The sequence below is a fragment of the Carassius auratus genome, unplaced genomic scaffold, assembly GCF_003368295.1.
Source record: "Carassius auratus strain Wakin unplaced genomic scaffold, ASM336829v1 scaf_tig00026157, whole genome shotgun sequence".
Taxonomy (NCBI): Eukaryota; Metazoa; Chordata; class Actinopteri; order Cypriniformes; family Cyprinidae; genus Carassius; species Carassius auratus.
This window is the reverse complement of record NW_020525493.1, coordinates 1-25,528: the sequence shown is the minus strand read 5'-3', so window position 1 is coordinate 25,528 and position 25,528 is coordinate 1. Positions and strand designations below refer to the sequence as shown.

Here is a 25,528-nt window from a genome sequence, read left to right as displayed (position 1 = left end):
CACTTAATCAGATTAATCAAGATTGTATAACTCCAAGACTTTATGCTTTATTATTTCCCATTAAATAGTTGATTGTCTTGCAGACTCTGTCAGCGATGTTTGATATGTTTTGATAAACACTGCAGGTGTACATGACGTGCTTCATTGGAAGTGATATCCCTCAGCCAGCTCCTCCCAACATGAGTATGGGAATAATGTGTGTGTGTGTGTGTGTGTGTGTGTGATTCTAGTGCCATTCCTGCCACGTTTCAGGAGTCAGATGTTAATGGGACACCATTGCAGGTCAGGGGTACGGGGGGCTCGGAGTTGAGACTTGTCGATGTCACTATAGATAGTCTGTGATGCTGCTGAATTATGCAGACTCTCACACACTAATCAGGTTCTGTTTGGAGGAAGAGGAACTCGCTGTTTTTCAGACTGATGCTGCTGTTGTGGATGAGATTGTTATTTATTTAACTAATCTAGTCAATTATTGTAGCATCTCCAAAAAGTGTATGCAATGTGACTGCAGAAAGTATCTAACTACATTTTATATGTTAATTTGAATCTATATAATAATAATAATTATTATTATTATTATTATTTTCTGAAATGCTTTGCTTTAAAGGTAGTTTGATATTTTGTTATCCAATGCATTGCAATTACATTTTGAGCTGTTGCTTATATGTCCTAATACCTTTTGGGACAGTGCATCTTAATACAGACAATTACATGAAATGCAATATATACAAATATTGCACAATTTGGTAACAAACTGCAGTGGATGAATGATATTGTGCTTTACAAACTGTAAAAAGAGTTTCTGGGAGGTTTTCCAAAATAATCACAAAAGCATAGGCCACTTATCAATCAAAAAAAAAAAGAAGAAAATTATTGTATTAAATAAATAATGCTTACAAGTAGCAAAATTACATATATGTATCATTTACAATATATTTTATTATATATTACTGATTGATGATTTATAAAAAGTGGAAACTTTTTCTCATTTTTTTATTATTATTATAAGTTGAAAATGAAATGTCAAACAGAAAAGATAATCATGCATTCCTTTAACAGAGCTGATGCATGTTAAGTCATTCTGGTTGACTGGACTTACTATCAACTAACTTGTTTTCTCTCTCAGATCTGGTGTTGGTTGTTATTTTATCTCAGTAAATATCCAAGTTTCCTGTTTAAAGGGAGGCATTTCCTCCTTGGCTTTACACTTTCCATCATGTGTTCCTCCCCTGAGGATAGACGTACGTGCTGAGTAAAAATACTCAATTCTGACAAACCAAGAATGATATATATATATATATATATATATATATATATATATATATATATATGTTTTCCCTGTAGAAGCTACTTTTATCCATACAGATAACAATGGCTAATAAATATATCTGTTTCTCATTTCCCTAAAGACAAGAATCTGGACAAAATCTATAGTGCAGGATGAGTCACCAATACTTTTGCTGTATTTTGACGGAGACTGTATATTGTCAGTGAGAACACAGAAGTGAATTTGATTAACATCTAGGAACATTTAGGACATAATAATGACCTCAAAACAACCTAACAAACGCGAGAATTGAGAGTCTCAAAACTAATTTTGATTTAATGGGGTTTGTGTCTGCATTAGGAACAAATAACTTTGTAATACTCTGATGTTTTAGAATGGGCTCTCAGTTTTACAAAACACCAAATTAAACATTCACCAAAAAAGGTATTTTAGAGATAAAGACTTCAGCGAAATTAATTAAAGCCAAAACTTGTCTTCTTAGCATCCAAATGAAACCTCCAGACAGTCTTGGACCTTTTCTGAGAATGTCAGTAATGCTTCCCCTTATTGTCCTCTTATAAACAGAGAATTGACAGCCATCGGTGACCTTAACTGAACATTTGACATAGGTTTGTTTTCCTGTAGATTGCAAAATTTGAGTATGTTTTTCTTTTTTTAGTAGTTTATTTTGGACCATTGTATCTAATGACACACACTTGTTTGGATTAGGGATGCACAAATCCCCATGTGGGTCACCATTGGGCTCAGGCACTGGTTCAGTTGTAACTCTTGTGCTATTATCAAGTGCCTATTCTCATACGAAATGATCTTGTGACTGTATTGAATCAACAGCAATAGAATTACTTCTCTATCCTCTGTTGTTCTTGTAAGTGGCTGGCTTGTGTGTTCAATAGGACATAATTGAACAGTGGAGGTTGAGGAGGCTAGTTTGAGTCGCAGCTAACTCAGTTTGTAAGAATTCTGTTGCTACATATATTATCGGTTAAAAGATTGAACCTGCTCATTGTTTTTTTTATGTTTCCAAAGCCATGTAAAGTAATGGGAATTATTGACCAGAAAATATAGAAATATATGAAAAAATACAATAAACAATAAAATAAAATGTATGCATTTTATGCGAAACATTTTATGTTTACAGTATATAAAAGACAGTTCATATTAAATGTAGGTCTTTAAATCTAAACATTTTTCATGATCATAAGTAACAAATTTAGTAAGGAACTGGAAAATTACATCTTAATTTCCCTCTCTATCACTGTTCTCTAAGTCACGCATCAGTACCCATGAATCAGTTAGACCCATTCATCTCCTGAACTTCTGTTCTAAATTGCATAAATTAGCTTCTTAATTCCAGACAAACTTTTTGGTCTCTCAACTTCTTTCTCAAATATGCATTATATAATTCAAGAGTGTTTACTGGCGCTGAGTTTGGCTGATGTGTACTCAGCTTGCCTATTGCTTGGCAGCATTTGTAGGAGCTCTAGTGTGAACAGTTCTGTCATTACACAAGCACATGTCTATATAAAGATCAGATATGTGCAGCACCATTCCAGTCTTCGGTCCCCTCCTCAGGACACCCATAGCATCACTAGGGAACAGCTGCCTCTTTCACTCACAAACACACACACACACACACACATACACACAGATATACACACTATACTCCACAGACTCGTAGGTATGCTGGAGTCTCTCCCAGTATTTCTGGCCGTAGGCAGGAAAGGACCCTGAAAGGATGGCCAGTCGATCGTAAACCAGTGTTATTTTTGTTAACTAAAACTAAAACTATTATAAATAATTTGTTTTTATTATTGTTTAAATAATATCTAAATATTACAGACAAAAATTACAAAACTTAAATAAGTACTTAAATAAAATAAAAAAGTAAAAAACTATGTGTACACTATGTGTATAATGACATAAGTGCATATAAAAACTACTGAAAATTAAACCAATTCAAATAAAAACCTGTAATAGTGAATAAATAATACAAACATAACACTGTCATAGACAAACACACATTCATATACAAATATTGTTTCATGTATGAAAGAAAACAAAAGTTAGTTTTTTCCACCCACAGTGTCAAAAGTTTTTATTTTATAGTGTTTTTTCTTTCTTTTTTTTAAGTGACTGTAGTAATACATATAAAAATCATGCTGAAAATATGCAATATAATGTAAGTTACACAGTAGAGGTGTGGTGCTAAATAAGACAAAAAATGTTGGGAAACACTGTCTTAGACAGCTGGCACAGGATGATAAAAGAGCACCTGCTAGTGTTATTTGTGCCTGTCTTGTGTAACAGGTTATCCAGTGTGAGTGTCTGAGCCCATTAGAAATTACCTGCTCGCCAGTCTACAGATCTCTTAATGTTGGTTACACACTCTTACAACAGACAGAGATACCAGACACCACTGCCGAAAGAGGAATGAGAAGCATGCAGAGAAAGACACTGTTTGCAGGCCTATATTTGATGGCAACATGATCTTTGGTGGGACAGGATTTTTTAGTCTCATAGATAACAGCAGGGCTGATATAGTATGGTAGGTTTACACTATAAACCAAAGTTGGAGGACTTGTAATATCACAGAATGAGTTTGGAAGGTTTCAAGAGGACAGAGAATCATGTGAAGCTTTTATCACAAATATGCAGCAACACACAGCAAGTGATTTATAGTCAGTCATGAAAAAAGTCCCCCATCCCATGAAATTCAATCACATTTGGTCATACGAGACACATTTACATGTGTATTTACAACCAGATGTTGGTTGATGTGTGGTAAACTGTGATTGGATCACATAAAATGCTTATTAATATCCTTGTGCTTGATTGTATTGAATGTGCTCATTCTTCAAATCAAAAAAAGGATATTTTTTTAAAAATTACTTGCGGATAAGTGTATTAAAGAGAGACACTTTTATTACTGTTTCCTAACACAATTAAGTATACTTTTAAATATATATATTTTTAATAGTGCTGTTAACACAGTACACATACATAATGTAAACACAAACCTTTATTTTGGATGCAATTAATCGCGTTTATTTGTTTTACAGTACAAATTTTTTGCAATTCCAAATTAAAAGCTTTAAGGAAGTACACTTATTTTGATGTGTCGACTTACAAAAGCACCTGTAAAGTGCTTGATAATAACTTATACAGTTAGAGTTAATAAATAATTGTCAGTACATTCAGAAGTACACAATAACTATGTTTCAAAGATAGTAGAATTAATTATGAAATTACATTTAGATATACTTACATCCTACTTAAGTGGGTCAAAAATTCTACTAATTTAATACATTAAACAATAATTAAGTTAAACAATAATTACACTACAATTTAATTGTAAATAACATGCAATTACTGTAAGTGTCCGAAAACACTCTTAAGTATATTATTGTTTTAAAGTATAGACGGTTTCAACGGCATCAACATAAACAAACGTTACTGCGCATGCGCACTTTTGTGGACCTAACTTAACTTCAGTTAGACTCCAAATAGAATCAATAACAACAGCCAAGTCCCCCTAGAGTAGATATTTTTTGATAACAAACAAAATATGTTTGCTGCATGGATCAGGCGGACTTAATGAATATGCAAATTCATTCTTTGCCAGAGGGAGATGTTTTTAAGCATAGACATAAAGAGCGAGAAATAGAGGTTTCCCCAGTAACAGCTGTAAACAAAGCAGAGCTGGTACGCTCACATGCTGCTTTATCAGGCATATTAAATGCAAGTCCTCCTTCAGAAATACAGCGATATAAAAACACCCGTGCCTTGTTTTGATATTTACACATATAAATGTAAGGAATTATTATTAATAAAAGTGCAGTACGTAACGTTACGTTACTCGTGTTTATTCAACGAAGCCTTTTTGCACAACCATCTGAGCCCAACTTCAGTCTACTCATCACATTGACTTTAACTGTGTTTGTAGATGGCACCGCAGCCAGACCTATATACACAACAGACCAGAAGTTAACTTAGGTCCAGGCGTGTGCGCCCCATGAAACCGTCTATATAATTTCCATGATAATTATTAAAATGTCTGTTAAAGTGTACTTATTTGTAAATAGTGTACCTGGTCTAAATGGGCCTAAATGCATTATTACAGTCAAGTCATTTTGACTGATGGCTCCTGACATTGTAAACCTGCTTAATTTCAGACTCTGACCAAGAGGACAGTCATGGGAGTCCCGGAGCCAGAGATTCACCTGTAGGTTTTCACTTGTCAAACCATTACTTCTTTAAAGCCAATAAAAATGGCTGTTTTATTTTATTGATCTCATGTCTGCCTTGTTTGCCTCTTTACACACAGGTAAACAACAAAAGACAATCTCCCCCCTCAGACAGGCCTCCCTTTGGCGCTCATCTAAGTACACACCTCAGCATCTCTGCTGATGAACAGGACAGCCCAGAGCGAATTGTGAGTACTACAAATGTAATCTTTGACCCCAGCCATGTGGAGATGTGGATTCTAGACCTCTCAAGATTCTTACTTCCAAATTTGTTTCTAAGGTTCAGAAGGAAAAACTCCATGCAGAACTAAAACAAGTTTTGAGTAAAAAGAGAAGCCAGCTTAGAGAAACCCAAACCACCCACACAGACATGGAGGAACCCCCCAAGACAGACAATAAGAATGAGGTACGGGGAAGAAATGGGATTTAAGTGACTTTGAATGTGGAATGGTTGTTGGTGACAGTAAATCAAGTAAGCACTCATTACAAACAAGGTACACAGAATAGCATCTCCGAATGCACAACACGTCAAACCCTAAACCAGATGGGCTGCAGCAGCAGAAGAACACAGTGTGCTGCTCCTGTCAGCTAGAAACAGGAAGTGGAGGCTACAATTCACACAGACTCACCAAAATTGGACAATAGAAGATTGGGAAAACGTTGCCTGGTCTGATAAGTCTTGATTTCTGCTGCGACATTCAGATGGTAGAGTCAGAATTTAGCGCAAAGAACATGAAAGCATGGATCCATCCTGCCTTGTCTCAACGATTCAGGCTGCTGCTGGTGGTGTAATGGTGTGGGGGATATTTTCTTGGCACACTTTAGCCCCCTCAGTACCAATTGAGCATTGTTTAAATGTCACAGCCTCAGATCATCTCAGAATGGTTTCTTGAACATGACAATGAGTTCACTTTACTCAAATGGCCTCCACAGTCACCAGATCTCAATCCAATAGAGCAGCTTTGGGATGTGGTGGAACAGGAGATTTGCATCATAGATGTGCAGCCGACAAATCTGCAGCAACTGCATGATGCTATCATGTCAATATGGACCAAAGTATCTGATGAATGTTTCCATCACCTTGTTGAATCTATGCCATGAAGAATTAAGGCAGTTCTGAAGACAACACGGGTCCTACCCGGTACTAGCAAGGTGTACTAATAAATAAAGTGGCCAGTGAGTGTATATATACTTACAATCAATTAGGGATGCACCGAAATGAAAATTCTTGGCCGATACCGAAAACCGAAAAAGAGAAAACCAAGGCCAAAAACCGAAACCGAAACACCGAAAGAAATTATGCCAATTATTAGTACCATTGCATTTATTGCTATGACCGTGTACTAACTTTACTAAAATTAAGACATTGCAATTGCATAAATTAATATTAAAGTTTCAAAGATAATTACAATTACATAACTTATTTAAAAAAAACATAAAAAAACATAATTACAAATGATGCAAATATTTATTAAGCACATTGCAACAATGCACAGTATAAAATAAAATTCGAACCAAAAATGTATCCCACTCATGTGTATATTTAATAATAATGTACAGGCCCACATGGCCTGCAGAAAGGTTTTAAAATGAACAGTTCTCTCATAAAAACAAAGTGCATTTAGGTGAAGTGCATTTGAAATTGTTCTCTGTAGGACTAGAAAGTGCATCACTTCTCCAGTATAGGCAAGACTGTTATCACTTCTGGGGATGGGGACTTCAGACAGATAACCATCTAGCTGTTGAGCAGTTGAGCTTGTCATCTGCCTGACATTTGAGAAATATTTGAGAGAGTGTATTTAAATAGGGCCAGGGCATAAATAAACATTTTTATCAAATTAAAGCAGAAATCTAGCAGAAAATCTAGCATAAATATGGCTACAATTTGATATCATGTATGTACATATGTTTGTGTGTGTGTGTGTGTGTGTGTGTGTATATATATATATATATATATATATATATATATATATATATATATATATAGTAGCCTAAGAACAAAATAGCCAACGTATTATTATTATTTGAGGCACTTTCTTGCAGAATTCCACTGAACATATCAGACAACGATGGTGCATGGCACTCATCTGGTGCAGAGACAAGTCTTTTTTTTCTGCGCTCTGATCTGTCTCCTGCGCTTGGCGCTTCTCCGTCTCCACGAGGGTTCTCCGCATCCAGCGCGGCCTGGATCATTTCTCGTGCGCGCTGCCTTATTTCCGCATCCAAGTAATGGTCTTTATAATGCGGATAAAGCACATTCGCGATGAAGTGCAGAGGATCCGAAAAGATCTCAGTGAGACGTGTGCTAACAGACTCTATAAGACTGTACTTTTCTTTGTTTTTACTTCGTGGTCCGTCTTAATCTCTTTGTTAGGAGACGCTTTAGTGCTGCGAATAAAGGAATACGAAGAGAGAGAATGTTCTCACTGGTGTTAAGTGAATGTCACGTGGAGCTCGTGGTCTGCGCTATGCAGGTGCACGTGCAGGTCGCGGTTTGCGTCCTCACAACATTTCGGCCGTGTTGTTTCGGTGATAAAAGTCTATCGGCCGAAAACCGAAAAGGTCATTTTCGGCCGAAAATTTTCGGTGGCCGAAATTTCGGTGCATCCCTACAATCAATCATATCCTACTACTGTTACATTTTATGTACATATTACCTACTTATCTAATTGTCTTTTACCTACTTACCAAACTGTCTAACTGTTTTGTTGTCTGTGTAGTGTCTTTATTTATTGTCCATATTTGCTGCTGTGTTTTAGTCCTTGAGCTGTCTACTACATAATCACTGTGTGGACAGTATTTAATTTTAATAAAAGTTGATTTGGTACATTTTATGAACAGATGGAGAAGGACAACCAGTTGTCGGAGCTTGTGGAAATGGTTGTTGAAACACATGCTGAGGTTGGAGCTAGTGGGTACAGTGTTGTGGGTGGAGGGGAGCAAGGTATCTTCATCAAAGAGGTCTTGAAAGACTCCCCAGCAGCAAAGCACCTCAGTCTACAGAAAGGTACCAAGGGACTGCATTTTACAATACAGAGTGCAATGTCAAATACTGTAAATTGTAAAGACTTGAGACAATGTCATTGATAAGACAAGCAGGAGAAACTACTTTAACCATAAAATCATTAATGGACAGGTGTTGAGTGCAGGAATTTAGTGAATTTAGTTTCCTTATGTACTAAGAATACCAAGACAAATCATGTAAGTCATAAATATTTTTTGATGGTGTGTTATTGCAGGAGATCAACTGCTAAGTGCCAGGGTGTATTTTGATAACGTCAAATATGAGGACGCATTAAAAATTCTTCAGTGTGCAGAACCCTACAAGGTGTCCTTCTTTTTGAAGAGGACTGTGCCAGGAAGTGAAGTCAGCATACGTCCAGGGGCACAAAATCTTGAGCTCAGAGGACCTAAGGCCAAGATGCAAAAAATGGTACTTGCTGAAATGTTGCTATACAATAGAAATATTTTCTGAATATCCGCAGTATTTCTTAAAGTGATTTAATTTTAACAATAGTACTTACAACAGTAGAAGCTAGAAGGAATGATCACCTTTCTCTTGCAGAGCGTCAAAAGTGTGAAACCATTCAAAACCAAGAAAAGGAGAGGAGGAAGATTTGGATTGAAACGACTGAAAGAGAACAAAAAAGCAAGAGCACAAGCAGAGATGGAGGTTGATGGATCACCTGGTAGATCAGACATCAGTTCTGTTGATGTTGAGTTTGTATTCCCAAAGTTCAAGATAAGGAAAGGTGGAAAGGCCACTGCAGATGAATCAGAACATCTGGAGGGTGTTATCACTAGTACTAAGAAAAAGAGGAAGATCAGATTTCCAAAGATGAAGGCTATGGATGCTGCTGTTGGTGAAGGGAAGATCAGTGTAGATGTTTCAACACATGAGGGAGAGGCCTCTGGATCCAAGCTGAAGGCCAAGACAAAAGGTCCAAAATTTGGAATGAATTTCCCAAAAATTAAAAAGTCGAAGTTAGATTTACAATCTTCAAATGACAGCTTTGAGGTGAAAGAACTAGAAAGCAAATTTAAGCTTCCATCAGTAGAGCGTGATCTCAACATGCCTCAGGGCGAGACTGAAACTAATGTTTCTAATTTTGAGGTTAGTGTTAAAGAAAAAGGAGAGGGTGCTGAGATAAAAATACCAAAGATAAATCTGGATGTCTGTGATACAAAGTTGACTGTCCCAAAGTTCAAACTATCAAATGTAAGACATTCTTGTCATTCAGATGAATATGATGGAGAGGCAAGGAAAGAAACTGATACATCTGAAAATAAACTGAAAATGCCCAAGATTGACATCAAAGCACCAAATGTGGATTTGGACTTGCATCTCCAAAAGACTAAGGGCAAAGCTGAATTCAAAGATGTTAAAGTTCCCGACTGCACTGTAAAAGCAACAAAAATCAACACCACCAAGCCTGACACATCATTACCAGAGCTAAACCTTTATGCAAAACAAAAATTTGGAGATGACATTGATGGATCAATGGAAAAAGAGCATAAGATTTCCCTCCCCAAACTTGACATTGCAGGGCCCAAGATAGAGATGTCAGATGCGGACATTGGTCTTCCCACATTAGATGTGTCCTTACCAAAGATGGCTGCAAAAAGCATTGACACTAAGGGACATGCAAGTACTGGAGTAAAGTTTGAAATGACAAAATTAGACATCTCTCTTCCAAAAATAGCATCCTCTGAGAGTGAGGTCATATTTGAAGAACCTGGAGCAATATGTGGAACAATTCACAAGCCAAATATCAGTATTCCATTGCCAAAAGGTAAAGGAAGCAAAGTTCACACACCTTCCCTTGACATTTCATTGCCTAAAGATAAAACAGAGACAAACATTGATATAGAAGGCCATTCTGGAACAGGTATAAAGTATGAAATGCCTAAATTTGATGTTTCTTTGCCTAAATTAAAACCATCAGAAGGTGAAATCGACAGTGAAAGTCCTGATGTCAAGGGTGGAAAGATTTACATGCCTTCTATTGATATCTCTCTCCCAGGAGGAGGAGCAGGAGGAGATGTATATGTTGAAGGAATTGCAGGAAAAGGAAGGAAATTTGAAATGCCTAAATTAGATGTTTCTTTGCCTAAATTAAAATCATCAGGAGGTGAAATGGACATTGAAGGTCCCGATATCAAGGGTGGAAAGTTTCACATGCCCACTATTGATATCTCTCTGCCAGGAGGAGGAGCAGAAGGAGATGTAGATGTTGAAGGACATGCAGGAAAAGGAAAAAAAATTGAAATGCCTAAATTAGATGTTTCTTTGCCTAAATTAAAATCATCAGGAGGTGAGATGGACATTGAAGGTCCCGATATCAAGGGTGGAAAGTTTCACGTGCCCACTATTGATATATCTCTGCCAGGAGGAGGAGCAGGAGGAAATGTAGATGTCGAAGGGCATGCGGGAAAAGGAAGAAAATTCAAAATGCCAAAATTAGATGTTTCTTTGCAAAAATTAAAATCAACAGGTGTAGTTGACATTGAAGGTACTGATGTCAAGGATGGAAAGATTCACATGCCCACTATTGATATCTCTCTGCCAGGAGGAGGAGCAGAAGGAGATGTAGATGTTGAAGGACATGCAGGAAAAGGAAAAAAAATTGAAATGCCTAAATTAGATGTTTCTTTGCCTAAATTAAAATCATCAGGAGGTGAAATGGACATTGAAGGTCCCGATATCAAGGGTGGAAAGTTTCACATGCCCACTATTGATATCTCTCTGCCAGGAGGAGGAGCAGGAGGAAATGTAGATGTCGAAGGGCATGCGGGAAAAGGAAGAAAATTCAAAATGCCAAAATTAGATGTTTCTTTGCCAAAATTAAAATCATCAGGTGTAGTTGACATTGAAGGTCCTGATGTCAAGGATGGAAAGATTCACATGCCCACTATTGATATCTCTCTGCCAGGAGGAGGAGCAGGAGGAGATGTAGATATTGAAGGACCTGCAGGAAAAGGAATAAAATTTGAAATGCCTAAATTTGATGTTTCCTTGCCTAAATTAAAACCATCAGAAGGTGAAATCAATGTTGAAGGTCCTGATATGAAGGGTGGAAATTTTAATTTGCCCTCTATTGATATCTCTCTGCCAGGAGGAGGAGCAGGAGGAGATGTAGATATTGAAGGACCTTCAGGAAAAGGAAGAAAAATTAAAATGCCTAAATTAGATGTTTCTTTGCCTAAATTAAAATCATCAGGTGTTGACATTAAAGATCCTGATGTCAAGGATGGAAAGATTCACATGCCCACTATTGATATCTCTCTGCCAGGAGGAGGAGCAGCAGGAGATGTAGATGTTGAAGGACATACAGGAAAAGGAAGAACATTTGAAAGGCCTAAATTAGATGTTTCTTTGCCTAAATTAAAATCATCAGGTGTAGTTGGCATTGAAGGTCCTGATGTCAAGAGTGGAAAGGTTCACGTGCCCTCTACAGATATCTCTCTGCCTGGAGGAGTAGTAGTGGGAGATGTAGATGTCGAAGGGCATGTGGGAAAAGGAAGAAAATTCAAAATGCCAAAATTAGATGTTTCTTTGCCAAAATTAAAATCATCAGGTGTAGTTGACATTGAAGCTCCTGATGTCAAGGGTGGAAATTTAGACATGCCCTCTATTGATATTTCTCTGCCAGGAGGAGGAGCAGGAGGATATGTAGATGTTAAAGGACATGCAGGAAAAGGAAGAAAATTTGAAATGCCTAAATTAGATGTTTCTTTGCCTAAATTAAAACCATCAGGTGTAGTTGGCATTGAAGGTCCTGATGTCAAGGGTGGAAAGATTCACATGCCCACTATTGATATCTCTCTGCCAGGAGGAGGAGCAGGAGGAGATGTAGATGTTGAAAAACCTTCGGGAAAAGGAGGAAAATTTGAAATGCCTAAATTAGATGTTTCTTTGCCAAAATTCAAAGTGTCTTCTGGAGAAATCGATGTTAAAGGTCCCGATATCAAGGGTGAAATGTTTCACATGCCCTCTATTGATATCTCCCTGCCAGGAGGAAGAGCAGAAGGAGATATAGATGTTGAAGGACATGCAGAAAAAGGAAGAAAATTTGAAATGCCTAAATTAGATGTTTCCTTGCCTAAATTGAAGCCATCAGGAGGTGAAATCAACATTGAAGATCCCGATATCAAGGGTGGAAAGTTTCACATGCCCTCTATTGATATCTCTCTGCCAGGAGGAGGAGCAGAAGGAGATGTAGATGTTGAAGGACATGCAGGAAAAGGAAGGAAATTTGAAATGCCAAAATTAGATATTTCCTTGCCAAAATTAAAAACGTCTGCTAGAGAAATCAACGTTGAAGGTCCCGATATCAAGGGTGAAACGGTTCACATGCCCTCTATAGATATCTCTCTGCCTGAAGGAGAAACAGGAGGATATGTAGATGTTAAAGGACATGCAGGAAAAGGAAGAACATTTGAAATGCCTAAATTAGATGTATCATTACCTAAATTAAAACCATCAGGAGGTGAAATCAATGATGAAGGCCCCAATATCAAGGGTGGAAAGTTTCACATGCCCTCTATTGATATCTCTCTGCCAGGAGGAGGAGCAGGAGGAGATGTAGATGTTGAAAAACCTTCAGGAAAAGGAAGTAAATTTGAAATCCCTAAACTAGACGTTTCTTTGCCAAAATTCAAACTGTCTTCTGGAGAAATCGATGTTAAAGGTCCCGATATCAAGGGTGAAATGTTTCATATGCCCTCTTTAGATATCTCTCTGCCAGGAGGAGGAGCAGGAGGAGATGTAGATGTTAAAGGACATGCAGGAAAAGGAAGAAAATTTGAAATGCCAAAATTTGACGTTTCATTGCCTAAATTAAAACCATCAGAAGGTGAAATCAACATTGAAGGTCCCGATATCAAAGGAGGAAAGTTTCACATGCCCTCTATTGATATCTCCCTGCCAGGAGGAAGAGCAGAAGGAGATATAGATGTTGAAGGACATGCAGAAAAAGGAAGAAAATTTGAAATGCCTAAATTAGATGTTTCCTTGCCTAAATTGAAGCCATCAGGAGGTGAAATCAACATTGAAGATCCCGATATCAAGGGTGGAAAGTTTCACATGCCCTCTATTGATATCTCCCTGCCAGGAGGAAGAGCAGAAGGAAATATAGATGTTGAAGGACATGCAGGAAAAGGAAGAAAATTTGAAATGCCTAAATTAGATGTTTCCTTGCCAAAATTAAAGCCATCAGGAGGTGAAATCAACATTGAAGATCCCAATATCAAGGGTAGAAAGTTTCACATGCCCTCTATTGATATCTCTCTGCCAGGAGGAGGAGCAGAAGGCGATGTAGATGTTGAAGGACATGCAGGAAAAGGAAGGAAATTTGAAATGCCAAAATTAGATATTTCCTTGCCAAAATTAAAAACGTCTGCTAGAGAAATCAACGTTGAAGGTCCCGATATCAAGGGTGAAACGGTTCACATGCCCTCTATAGATATCTCTCTGCCTGAAGGAGAAACAGGAGGATATGTAGATGTTAAAGGACATGCAGGAAAAGGAAGAACATTTGAAATGCCTAAATTTGATGTATCATTACCTAAATTAAAACCATCAGGAGGTGAAATCAATGATGAAGGCCCCAATATCAAGGGTGGAAAGTTTCACATGCCCTCTATTGATATCTCTCTGCCAGGAGGAGGAGCAGGAGGAGATGTAGATGTTGAAAAACCTTCAGGAAAAGGAAGTAAATTTGAAATCCCTAAACTAGACGTTTCTTTGCCAAAATTCAAACTGTCTTCTGGAGAAATCGATGTTAAAGGTCCCGATATCAAGGGTGAAATGTTTCATATGCCCTCTATAGATATCTCTCTGCCTGGAGGAGAAGCAGGAGGAGATGTAGATGTTAAAGGACATGCAGGAAAAGGAAGAAAATTTGAAATGCCAAAATTTGATGTTTCATTGCCTAAATTAAAACCATCAGGAGGTGAAATCAACATTGAAGGTCCCGATATCAAAGGTGGAAAGTTACACATGCCCACTATTGATATCTCTCTGCCAGGAGGAGGAGGAGCAGGAAATGTAGATGTTGAAGGACATGCAGGAAAAGGAAGAAAATTTGAAATGCCAAAATTAGATGTTTCTTTGCCTAAATTAAAACCATCAGGAGGTGAAATCAACATTGAAGGTCCCGATATCAAAGGTGGAAAGTTACACATGCCCACTATTGATATCTCTCTGCCAGGAGGAGGAGGAGCAGGAGCTGTAGATGTCGAAGGACCTGCAGGAAAAGGAAGAAAATTTGAAATGCCTAAATTTGATGTTCCCTTGTCTAAATTAAAACCACCAGGAGGTGAAATCAACATTGAAGGTCCCGATATCAAGGGTGGAAAGTTTAACATGCCCCACTATTGATATCTCTCTGCCAGGAGGAGGAGCAGGAGGAGATGTAGATGTTGAAGGACATGCAGGGAAAGGAAGGAAATTTGAAATGCCAAAATTAGATATTTCCTTGCCAAAATTAAAAACGTCTGCTAGAGAAATCAACGTTGAAGGTCCCGATATCAAGGGTGAAACGGTTCACATGCCCTCTATAGATATCTCTCTACCTGGAGGAGAAACAGGAGGAGATGTAGATGTTAAAGGACATGCAGGAAAAGGAAGAACATTTGAAATGCCTAAATTAGATGTATCATTACCTAAATTAAAACCATCAGTAGGTGAAATCAATGTTGAAGGCCCCCAATATCAAGGGTGGAAAGTTTCACATGCCCTCTTTTGATATCTCTCTGCCAGGAGGAGGAGCAGGAGGAGATGTAGATGTTGAAAAACCTTCGGGAAAAGGAAGTAAATTTGAAATGCCTAAATTAGATGTTTCTTTGCCAAAATTCAAAACTGTCTTCTGGAGAAATCGATGTTGAAGGTCCCGACATCAAGGGTGAAATGTTTCATATGCCCTCTATAGATATCTCTCTGCCTGGAGGAGACGCAGGAGGAGATGTAGATGTTAAAGGACATGTAGGAAAAGGAAGAAAATTTGAAATGCCAAAATTAGATGTTTCTTTGCCTAAATTAAAACCATCAGGAGGTGAAATCAACATTGAAGGTCCCGATATCAAAGGTGGAAAGTTACACATGCCCACTATTGATATCTCTCTGCCAGGAGGAGGAGCAGGAGGAGATGTAGATGTAGAAGGACATGCAGGAAAAGGAAGGAAATTTGAAATGCCAAAATTAGATATTTCCTTGCCAAAATTAAAAATGTCTGCTAGAGAAATCAACGTTGAAGGTCCCGATATCAAGGGTGAAACGGTTCACATGCCCTCTATAGATATCTCTCTACCTGGAGGAGAAACAGGAGGAGATGTAGATGTTAAAGGACATGCAGGAAAAGGAAGAACATTTGAAATGCCTAAATTAGATGTATCATTACCTAAATTAAAAACCATCAGTAGGTGAAATCAATGTTGAAGGCCCCAATATCAAGGGTGGAAAGTTTCACATGCCCTCTATTGATATCTCTCTGCCAGGAGGGGGAGCAGTAGGAGATGTAGATGTTGAAAAACCTTCGGGAAAAGGAAGAAAATTTGAAATGCCTAAATTAGACGTTTCTTTGCCAAAATTCAAACTGTCTTCTGGAGAAATCGATGTTGAAGGTCCCGACATCAAGGGTGAAATGTTTTCATATGCCCTCTATAGATATCTCTCTGCCTGGAGGAGAAGCAGGAGGAGATGTAGATGTTAAAGGACATGCAGGAAAAGGAAGAAAATTTGAAATGCCAAAATTTGACGTTTCATTGCCTAAATTAAAACCATCAGGAGGTGAAATCAACATTGAAGGTCCCGATATCAAAGGTGTAAAGTTACACATGCCCACTATTGATATCTCTCTGCCAGGAGGAGCAGGAGATGTAGATGTTGAAGGACATGCAGGAAAAGGAAGAAAATTTGAAATGCCAAAATTAGATGTTTCTTTGCCTAAATTAAAACCATCAGGAGGTGAAATCAATGTTGAAGGTCACGATATGAAGGGTGGAAAGTTACGCATGCCCTCTGTTGATACCTCTCTGCCAGGAGGAGGAGCAGGAGGAGATGTAGATGTTGAAGGACCTGCAGGAAAAGGAAGAAAATTTGAAATGCCTAAATTTGATGTTCCCTTGCCTAAATTAAAACCACCAGGAGGTGAAATCAACATTGAAGGTCCCGATATCAAGGGTGGAAAGTTTAACATGCCCCACTATTGATATCTCTCTGCCAGGAGGAGGAGCAGGAGGAGATGTAGATGTTGAAGGACATGCAGGAAAAGGAAGGAAATTTGAAATGCCAAAATTAGATATTTCCTTGCCAAAATTAAAAACGTCTGCTGGAGAAATCAACGTTGAAGGTCCCGATATCAAGGGTGAAATGGTTCACATGCCCTCTATAGATATCTCTCTGCCTGGAGGAGAAACAGGAGGAGATGTAGATGTTAAAGGACATGCAGGAAAAGGAAGAACATTTGAAATGCCTAAATTAGATGTATCATTACCTAAATTAAAACCATCAGGAGGTGAAATCAATGTTGAAGGCCCCATATCAAGTGTGGAAAGTTTCACATGCCCACTATTGATATCTCTCTGCCAGGAGGAAAAGCAGGAGGAGATGTAGATGTTGAAAAACCTTCGGGAAAAGGAGGAAAATTTGAAATGCCTAAATTAGATGTTTCTTTGCCAAAATTCAAAGTGTCTTCTGGAGAAATCGATGTTAAAGGTCCCAATATCAAGGGTGAAATGTATCATATGCCCTCTATAGATGTTGAAGGACATGCAGGAAAAGGAAGAAAATTTGAAATGCCAAAATTTGACGTTTCATTGCCTAAATTAAAACCATCAGGAGGTGAAATCAACATGGAAGGTCCCGATATCAAAGGTGGAAAGTTTCACATGCCCACTATTGATATCTCTCTGCCAGGAGGAGGAGCAGGAGAAGATGTAGATGTTGAAGGACATGCAGGAAAAGGAAGAAAATTTGAAATGCCTAAATTAGATATTTCTTTGCCAAAATTAAAAGCATCTGCAGGAGAAATCAATGTTGAAGGTCCCGATATCAAGGCTGAAACATTTCATATGCCCTCTTTAGATATCTCTCTGCCTGGAGGAGGAGCAGGAGGAGATGTAGATATTGAAGGACATGCAGGAAAAGGAAGAAAATTTGAAATGCCTAAATTAGATGTTTCCTTGCCTAAATTAAAACCATCAGGAGGTAAAATCAACATTGAAGGTCCCGATATCAAAGGTGGAAAGTTACACATGCCCACTATTGATATCTCTCTGCCAGGAGGAGGAGGAGCAGGAGATGTAGATGTTAAAGGACATGCAGGAAAAGGAAGAACATTTGAAATGCCTAAATTAGATGTATCATTACCTAAATTAAAACCATCAGGAGGTGAAATCAATGTTGAAGGCCCCAATATCAAGGGTGGAAAGTTTCACATGCCCTCTATTGATATCTCTCTGCCAGGAGGAGGAGCAGGAGGAGATGTAGATGTTGAAAAACCTTCGGGAAAAGGAAAAAAATTTGAAATGCCTAAATTAGACGTTTCTTTGCCAAAATTCAAACTGTCTTCTAGAGAAATCGATGTTAAAGGTCCCGACATCAGGGGTGAAATGTTTCATATGCCCTCTATAGATATCTCTCTGCCTGGAGGAGAAGCAGGAGGAGATGTAGATGTTAAAGGACATGCAGGAAAAGGAAGAAAATTTGAAATGCCAAAATTTGACGTTTCATTGCCTAAATTAAAACCATCAGGAGGTGAAATCAACATTGAAGGTCCCGATATCAAAGGTGGAAAGTTACACATGCCCACTATTGATATCTCTCTGCCAGGAGGAGGAGCAGCAGGAGATGTAGATGTTGAAGGACATACAGGAAAAGGAAGAACATTTGAAATGCCAAAATTAGATGTTTCTTTGCCAAAATTTAAATCATCAGGTGAAGTTGACATTCAAGGTCCTGATATGAAGGGAGGAAAGTTTCATATGCCCTCTATAGATATCTCTATGCTAGGAGGAGGAGCAGGAGGAGATTTAGATGTTGAAAAACCTTCAGGAAAAGGAAGAAAATTTGAAATGCCTAAATTAGATGTTTCTTTGCCAAAACTAAAAACGTCTGCTGGAGAAATCAATGTTGAAGGTCCTGATGTCGAGGGTGGAAATTTAGACATGCCCTCTATAGATATCTCTTTAACTGGAGGAGAAGCAGGAGGAGATGTAGATTTTAAAGGACATGCAGGAAAAGGAAGAAAATTTGAAATGCCAAACTTAGATATTTCATTGCCTAAATTAAAACCATCAGGAGGTGAATTTAACGTTGAAAGTCCCAATATGAAGGGTGGAAAGTTTCACATGCCCTCTATTGATATCTTTCTGCCAGGAGGAGGAGCAGAACGAGATGTAAATGTTGAAGGACATGCAGGAAAAGGAGGAAAAATTGAAATGCCAAAATTAGATGTTGCTTTGCCAAAATTTAAAGCATCTGCTGGAGAAATCAATGTTGAAGGCCAAGATATCAAGGGTGGAAAGTTTCACATGCCCTCTATAAATATCTCTCTGCCTGGAGGAGGATTAGGAGGAGATGTAGATGTTGAAGGACCTTCAGGAAAAGGAAGAAAATTTGAAATACCAGAATTAGATGTTTCTTTGCCAAAATTAAAACCTTCAGGAGGTCAAATTGACTTTGAAGGCCCGGGATATCAAGGGTGGAAGTTTCACGTGCCCTCTATAGATATCTCTCTGCCGGGAACCACAGAGGGAGGGCTTAAACTGGGAGATGACACTAAAAAGGTATAAGATTCACATGCCCACTATTGATATCTCTATCCCTAAAATGAATCTAACAGATCGTGAACTAAAAGTTCGGTCAGATAATAAAGACATAGACTTTAACTTGACCCATGATTCTGATATAGAGACCAAAGCCTCTGGTGCCAAAATTAGTGATTTCAATGTCCCTGAAGTAACTTTAGGTGGGAACATCAAGCTGCCAAGTGTGAAAATACCAACTGTTGACATATCTGCTCCTAAAGTTGACCTGGACTTTAGTCTTCCCAAGGGAAAGGGCAGTGATAGAGAAAATATTGAACTTCTTAAGGCAGAGGGTGGAAGGCCGTCATCTGAGGCAAGTTTTGATGTTCCAGACGTCTCTGTAAAAATGCCCAAAATTTCACTTCCTAAATTTGGCAGAAAATCGAAAAGTGGAGACAAACTAGAACTGGAGAGTCCTGACTTATCTATAGATTTGGAAATGAAAAGAACATCACCATCTAAAAAGGATACTGAAATAATTGTTCCTGACACTGAACTGAAGATCAAAGCAGGTGCTGAAGAAATTACAAAACCAGAATTCAGAGTAGAGGGTCCTGAAGATAAGGTCAAATCCAAGTTCAAATTCCCCAAATTCAAGACACCTACTCCTAAAGCAAAGCTTAAAGATGTAGAAATACATATGCCTGGATATGTGGACAACAAAGGAAAAGTCAGAATGCCAGCAGTTGAGATATCATTGCCAAAAGCAAATATTTCCAGAATGTGAGGCATTGCTTCCTAAACCTGAGGTTGATGTATCTGAGGCAGATATCAGAGGTTATGAGGGCAGTTTAAAAATCCCTAAGATGCCAACAATTGATATATCAGTTCCAAAAGTTGATTTAGATGTTTCTTTGCCTAGGGTGAAACTTCATGAACCCATGGACTCTTCTGACTTAAACATTGATGGTAGTAGGGGTACAGTTAATTTACCCCATGTCAAGATCCCTAAAGTTGACATTTCACTCCCTCGTGCCAAAATGGGTGGCATAGATAACCATGAGGTGGAGGTTGGAAGGAAGGGTAAATTAAGAATTCCAAAAGTGGAAATATCATTACCACATGCAAAACACGACACATTTTACACTGGCACCGAAATTAAAGGTGAAAAGCTAAAAATACCAAAAATGTCAGTGCCTAGTGTTGATTTATCATTGCCTCATGGAAAGGAAAATGATGATCCTGATGTAGAATTCGGAGCGAAAGGGAGTAAATTAAAAATGCCAGACATTATAGTGCCTAAGATAGATTTATCACTACCTCGTGGAAGGAAAGAAGATAATCACAAACTTGATTCAGAACTAGAAGGTGCGAAATTAAAGATGCCAAACATTGATATACCCATTCCTCAAATAAAATCTAAAGATGTTGTTTCAGAACTTCAACCTGATGTAGGAAAAGGTGAAGTCATGATCCCTGGGATAAGGGGATCTGTGGAAGTAAAAGGTGGACAATGTAAGATACCTGATATTAAGATACCACAGGTAGACATATCATTACCAGAAAGTAGAACTGGAGAGTTTGATACCAAAGAGGGAGAATCTGGAGGAGTGGGTGGAAAATTGACAATGCCGAATGTTAAAATCCCAAAACTAGATATAGGAATCTCTAGAGATGCAAACATATTAGATCCTTCTATTGATGCAAGCCTTAAGGATTCACATAAAGAGGGTAAAAAGATGATGATGCCTAATGTGCCTCTAGAGCTGGATCTTGGCATATCAAAAGATGGAAACCAGGATAAAAAGAAATCTGAACTTCAAGATACTGATCTGGAACCCACACCGAAAGAAAAAATAAAAGGGCCAAAAGTTAAAGGTACAAAATTTAATATTGGAATGCCAAAAGTAAAAGTTTCTGTATTAGAAACTGACATAAACAAGTCTGGAAAAATGGAAGCTAAATTTCTAAAAGGAGGAACTGATGCAAACTTGGAAGCTGGTTTACAAGCACCAAAGATTCCTGAACTTGACTTTGACATTGAGACTGCCCAAGCTGACACTAATAATTCTGATGAAGATAAAAAGCAGACTGGTAAAGTTAAAATTCCAAAGTTTGGGATTCCTCTGCCCTCTTTAAGTTCACCTGAAATCAACATCAAATCTTCTCAGGGAAAAGGTCACTCTATAAACATAGACTCCAAGGTAGAGTATGAAAGTCCACGTCTGCCAAAAGTAACAAAAGCTGTATTTGTTATGGTGGATCCACAAACTGAGAGCTCAGCTAGTGTAGGTGGTGAAGCAAGTGCAGAAACTATAGATGTGAAGATTAAACAGCCAAAGATCAAAATGAAGCCGAGTTTTGGGAAGTCTCAATCAAATGAAAAGGGGAAAGCAATATATTGCGAAGATGAGGTGGAAACTGAGGGAAAGTCCAAAACTGCTAAGCTTAAATTTCCCAAAGTCACATTCTCATCTGGGCAGAGAGGATCATTTGATGTAACGCCAAGTGGGTCTGATGATGGAACAAGTCCAAGTCTAAATGGTAACAAAGATGAAAAAACAATGTTTGGAAAGCTTAAATTGCCTAAAGTGGACTTTTCCTCACCATACTCAAAAAATGAAAGTGAGGGAGAGGAAATGGAAACAAGCATGAAACTCAGGATGGACAGCTCAGGAGAAAGCAAAGATAGCAAGGAGTCAAAGACAATATCAGGCACAATGTCTTTCCCAGGTCTAAAGAAGAAAACAGAGAAGGATGAGGAGATGAGAAAGATTAGTACTATAGTATCCTCGAAAGCAAGGACTGAAATGTTGGCAGAACGGGAGGGATCAGAGTCTCCAGTACCCACAGTATCATCTGGATTTGTCTCTGTAATGAAGTGTGAAGAAAGAGAGGAGACAACATGGTTCAAAGTACCCAAGGTCACCCTTAGACCCCATTCTACAGACATCCTTCATATCACACCAGAAAGCTCTCCAAAAGGAAGCAAGTCCTCTCTTCCTTGTTCTAGTGAGGGAGCTTCTGGAGGTTTCTATGTGAAGATCCCAAGCGTAGAATTTTTGACCCATGAAATGCCCTCAGAGCATCTGATTACTAAAACAGAGGGAACTCTTACTATAGTGACTAAGACGTCAAAGTATACAGAAACAAAAGGTACCAGTTTCGAAACAGTAAGAATCTCACAGAACTGTGAGATCTAATCAGTAGTGGAATAATAATTAGGCCCACTTATTTGCATGTGACAACTGTTTCAATCTTACTGGTTTCATTATATTTAAAGTAAAGAAAGCAAACATACTTTCTCCAGCTTTTGCAGGAAAAACCTAACTTATATATGATCAAAATGTTGCTACAGAAATAATATTATTTATTTTAAACATTATTTTCATGTTTTGTAACTTCCCACTTTAAATTGATAAATTTGTAAAAGATCACATATATTTACACAGAAATATATAGTTGTAGATAAAAATAAATAAAAAACATCATAGGCACAAATATGTAGAACATGGACAGATGCAAAGACATTGCATTTTACATTTTCTTATGTTTTTTTTTTTTTGTGTGCAGCCTTGCATGACATTTATGCTGTAGAATTACACCATTTTGGTAACATTGCTTTGGTTTTTCGATGCCTGGTTTGTCTCTGTAGTTTTTGGTTGTTGTTATGGAATTTTGTTTATTTTAGATACTATTAGAAATATGTGTACATATTTATATGCATGATCTGTACAGCTAAGAACCTGTAACGTAGAGTATTTTTGTGATACATATTTTTGTGAATTTTAAGATAAATTGAAACAACATGAAGTTTTTTTTTTTTTTTTTCAATCACATTTTCTAAGGATTGTGACATGCTGTACCAGAAAGAATTTTTCTGTTCAGGAGAAATGCTCTGAATTCTAATGAATTGAAAACACTGAGTGTGACATGTTTTTCTTTTCTTTTCTTTTTTTAATTAGCTCTTGTGTTGGTGATGGAATTGGCCTACATGCGAGCAATATCATTGTATATATAATATTTAAGGCAGGTTTAATTACAGAACTGCATGTTTGTAATGTGTTGTTGTTGTTTAAAATAATTTAGATGATGCTTATCTCCATCTAGTGCAAAAATAGAACCGTCAAATAAAATATTACCATACTAAATAGTTGTACATAATTATTTCCAGATGTTTTCCACTGATTTGTCTAATGTGGCAGCACTAATGAAAATTCTAAAACTGACATGGCAAGAAAAATTTACAAACAGCAGCAGACAGCCTTCACCAAGATTGCAATATACTGTACAGTATTGAACATATCTAAAATCTGATGATTGATGAATCCAGATGAAACTACATTGACATTGTACAAACATAAAAAATAAATGTTATCATAATTTACTCATCCACATTTTACTCCAAATCTTTCTTTACTTCTCACATGAAAACAGACATCTTGAAGAATGCATTGGTTGTATTTGTCCAAGTAATTACAGTAACAGAAGGCTGGGGCATTCAAGTTTACAACAAAACACAAAATCAACATAAATGCGTCATTAAAGTGTCATAAAAGGGTCCATTCCTTGTCCGTGTATTATACACAAATGTCTTCTGAAAATAAAGATAATTTCCCTTTTTATTTTCCACTGAGGAAATAAAGTCATATGCAGATTTGGAGCAACACAAGGGTGATTAAATGATGATCATTTTATTTCTGCGAACTGTGTGTGGGCTATTGGACAAAAATGAAACTAAAATATTTTGCACATGAATGATTCCGCTTAGAATTAAAGTGCTTAGTGTATGAACATAGATCACCAGATTATTAACACAAAAGTAGGCTTTTGTATCCTTATATTGAGTTTCTATAGACTACCAGTTATGGCTAAACGAAGTCGAGCAAAAGAGGCAGTGCAAGAAGGTTTCAAAAATAGCATATACTCACCAGAACTGGCTGAAAGAACTAAATGAAAAAAGCTGTAATGAAGTAATGTGTTCCCGCCTGTGCGTGTCCTCGTGCGTAAGCGTAAAAGCACCGACAGCGTGCTGCACGCTCCGCTATTGGTCGGCTGAGCGCACGCACTAGATTGCGGAGGCTCTGCGTTGCATTGCCAGTGAAAGCAGCTGCGCTATGAGGAGACACTTCAGCGGAGCACATGAGACCTACATGGGATATTATAGGTTATAGTATATCTACGGTGGTCTGTATTCGCGGATATGCTGTCTTTAAACGAAGTGTTGTGATGGATAGACGGTCCAAAATCCTCATGAAGGTTAAAGCCAAATCCTTCAGCCCAGCAGCATCTTCTCAGCGTACGAAAGCAGCGATTGTGTGATTCGTGACATCGCATCCGTATGAAGAAAATGACTGGCGCACTGAAAAGGTAAGAGGATACAAAGAAAGAAAAGAAGGGTTATTTATGATATCCCGAATGAGATGGATATTGTCTGGTCAAAGCATGAAAAGAATGGATGCAAATAATTCCCCCTCCCGAGGTTACCTCATAAGATACATCTGTGTGGGCAAGTCCTATTAGTTAATGATAGACCCCCGATTTGGTGCAAGTGATTTGATCACGTAATGTGTGTGTGGAGACTACGTAACGCAGCGTCCTCTGATCATCACCACACAGTTTATGACATGCGAAAACCATGAGAATGTGTTTTTATACATCTATCTATGATACATTATACAGTAACTTAAGTGTCAAATACACTAGCTCTTAATAAAATACACATTATCGAATAAAACAATCATTTACTGAATAATCGTATTAAGTAGCCAAGAAATAGAACGAAAAAATCTTTTCGTGGTTTGACATGACAATATCCATTTTTATATAGTATAAAAATACAATTGCGTTATAAATACTGAATATTTATTTAATATTAATTACTTTTCAGTTATTATATATTGTAATATACATTAAACTACATAAAAATAAACTACAAATTATAGAATATACAGTACACATATATACAATTATATATAATATATATAATTACAGTTACCAGATTAATTTACTAGATAAATAGATATTTTGTCTGAAGTTTTATTTGAAGACAATTTGCAAAAAAATAACTAAAATTTGAGCCTGCACTTGAGCGTCATGTATTGAACTTAAATCCTCATTAAATCAAGATACTGTATATTCAGTTTGCCTTCCTTAACTGATTGCTAAATGCTGTGCTGTAACAGAAGAATTTCAATTTTTGACATCCTAAATGTCATTCTACCAGCAGCATCTGATATTATTCCCC

The 25,528-nt window shown here is 37.6% G+C and overlaps 1 protein-coding gene across 1 annotated transcript; it reads left to right on the top strand.

Annotated features, from left to right (window-relative positions):
- Positions 1-131: 131 nt before the first annotated feature.
- Positions 132-23,434, top strand: LOC113078628 (neuroblast differentiation-associated protein AHNAK-like). Its single transcript, XM_026250948.1, is given in 15 exon segments — positions 132-183; positions 5,461-5,510; positions 5,613-5,720; positions 5,813-5,938; positions 8,374-8,539; positions 8,772-8,965; positions 9,098-14,902; positions 14,904-15,054; positions 15,423-15,788; positions 15,973-16,178; positions 16,180-16,731; positions 16,733-16,799; positions 17,318-19,235; positions 19,321-20,056; positions 20,058-23,434. Coding segments are annotated over 15 exon segments (12,924 nt in total). The 3' UTR covers positions 22,485-23,434.
- The last annotated feature ends 2,094 nt before the right edge of the window (positions 23,435-25,528 follow it).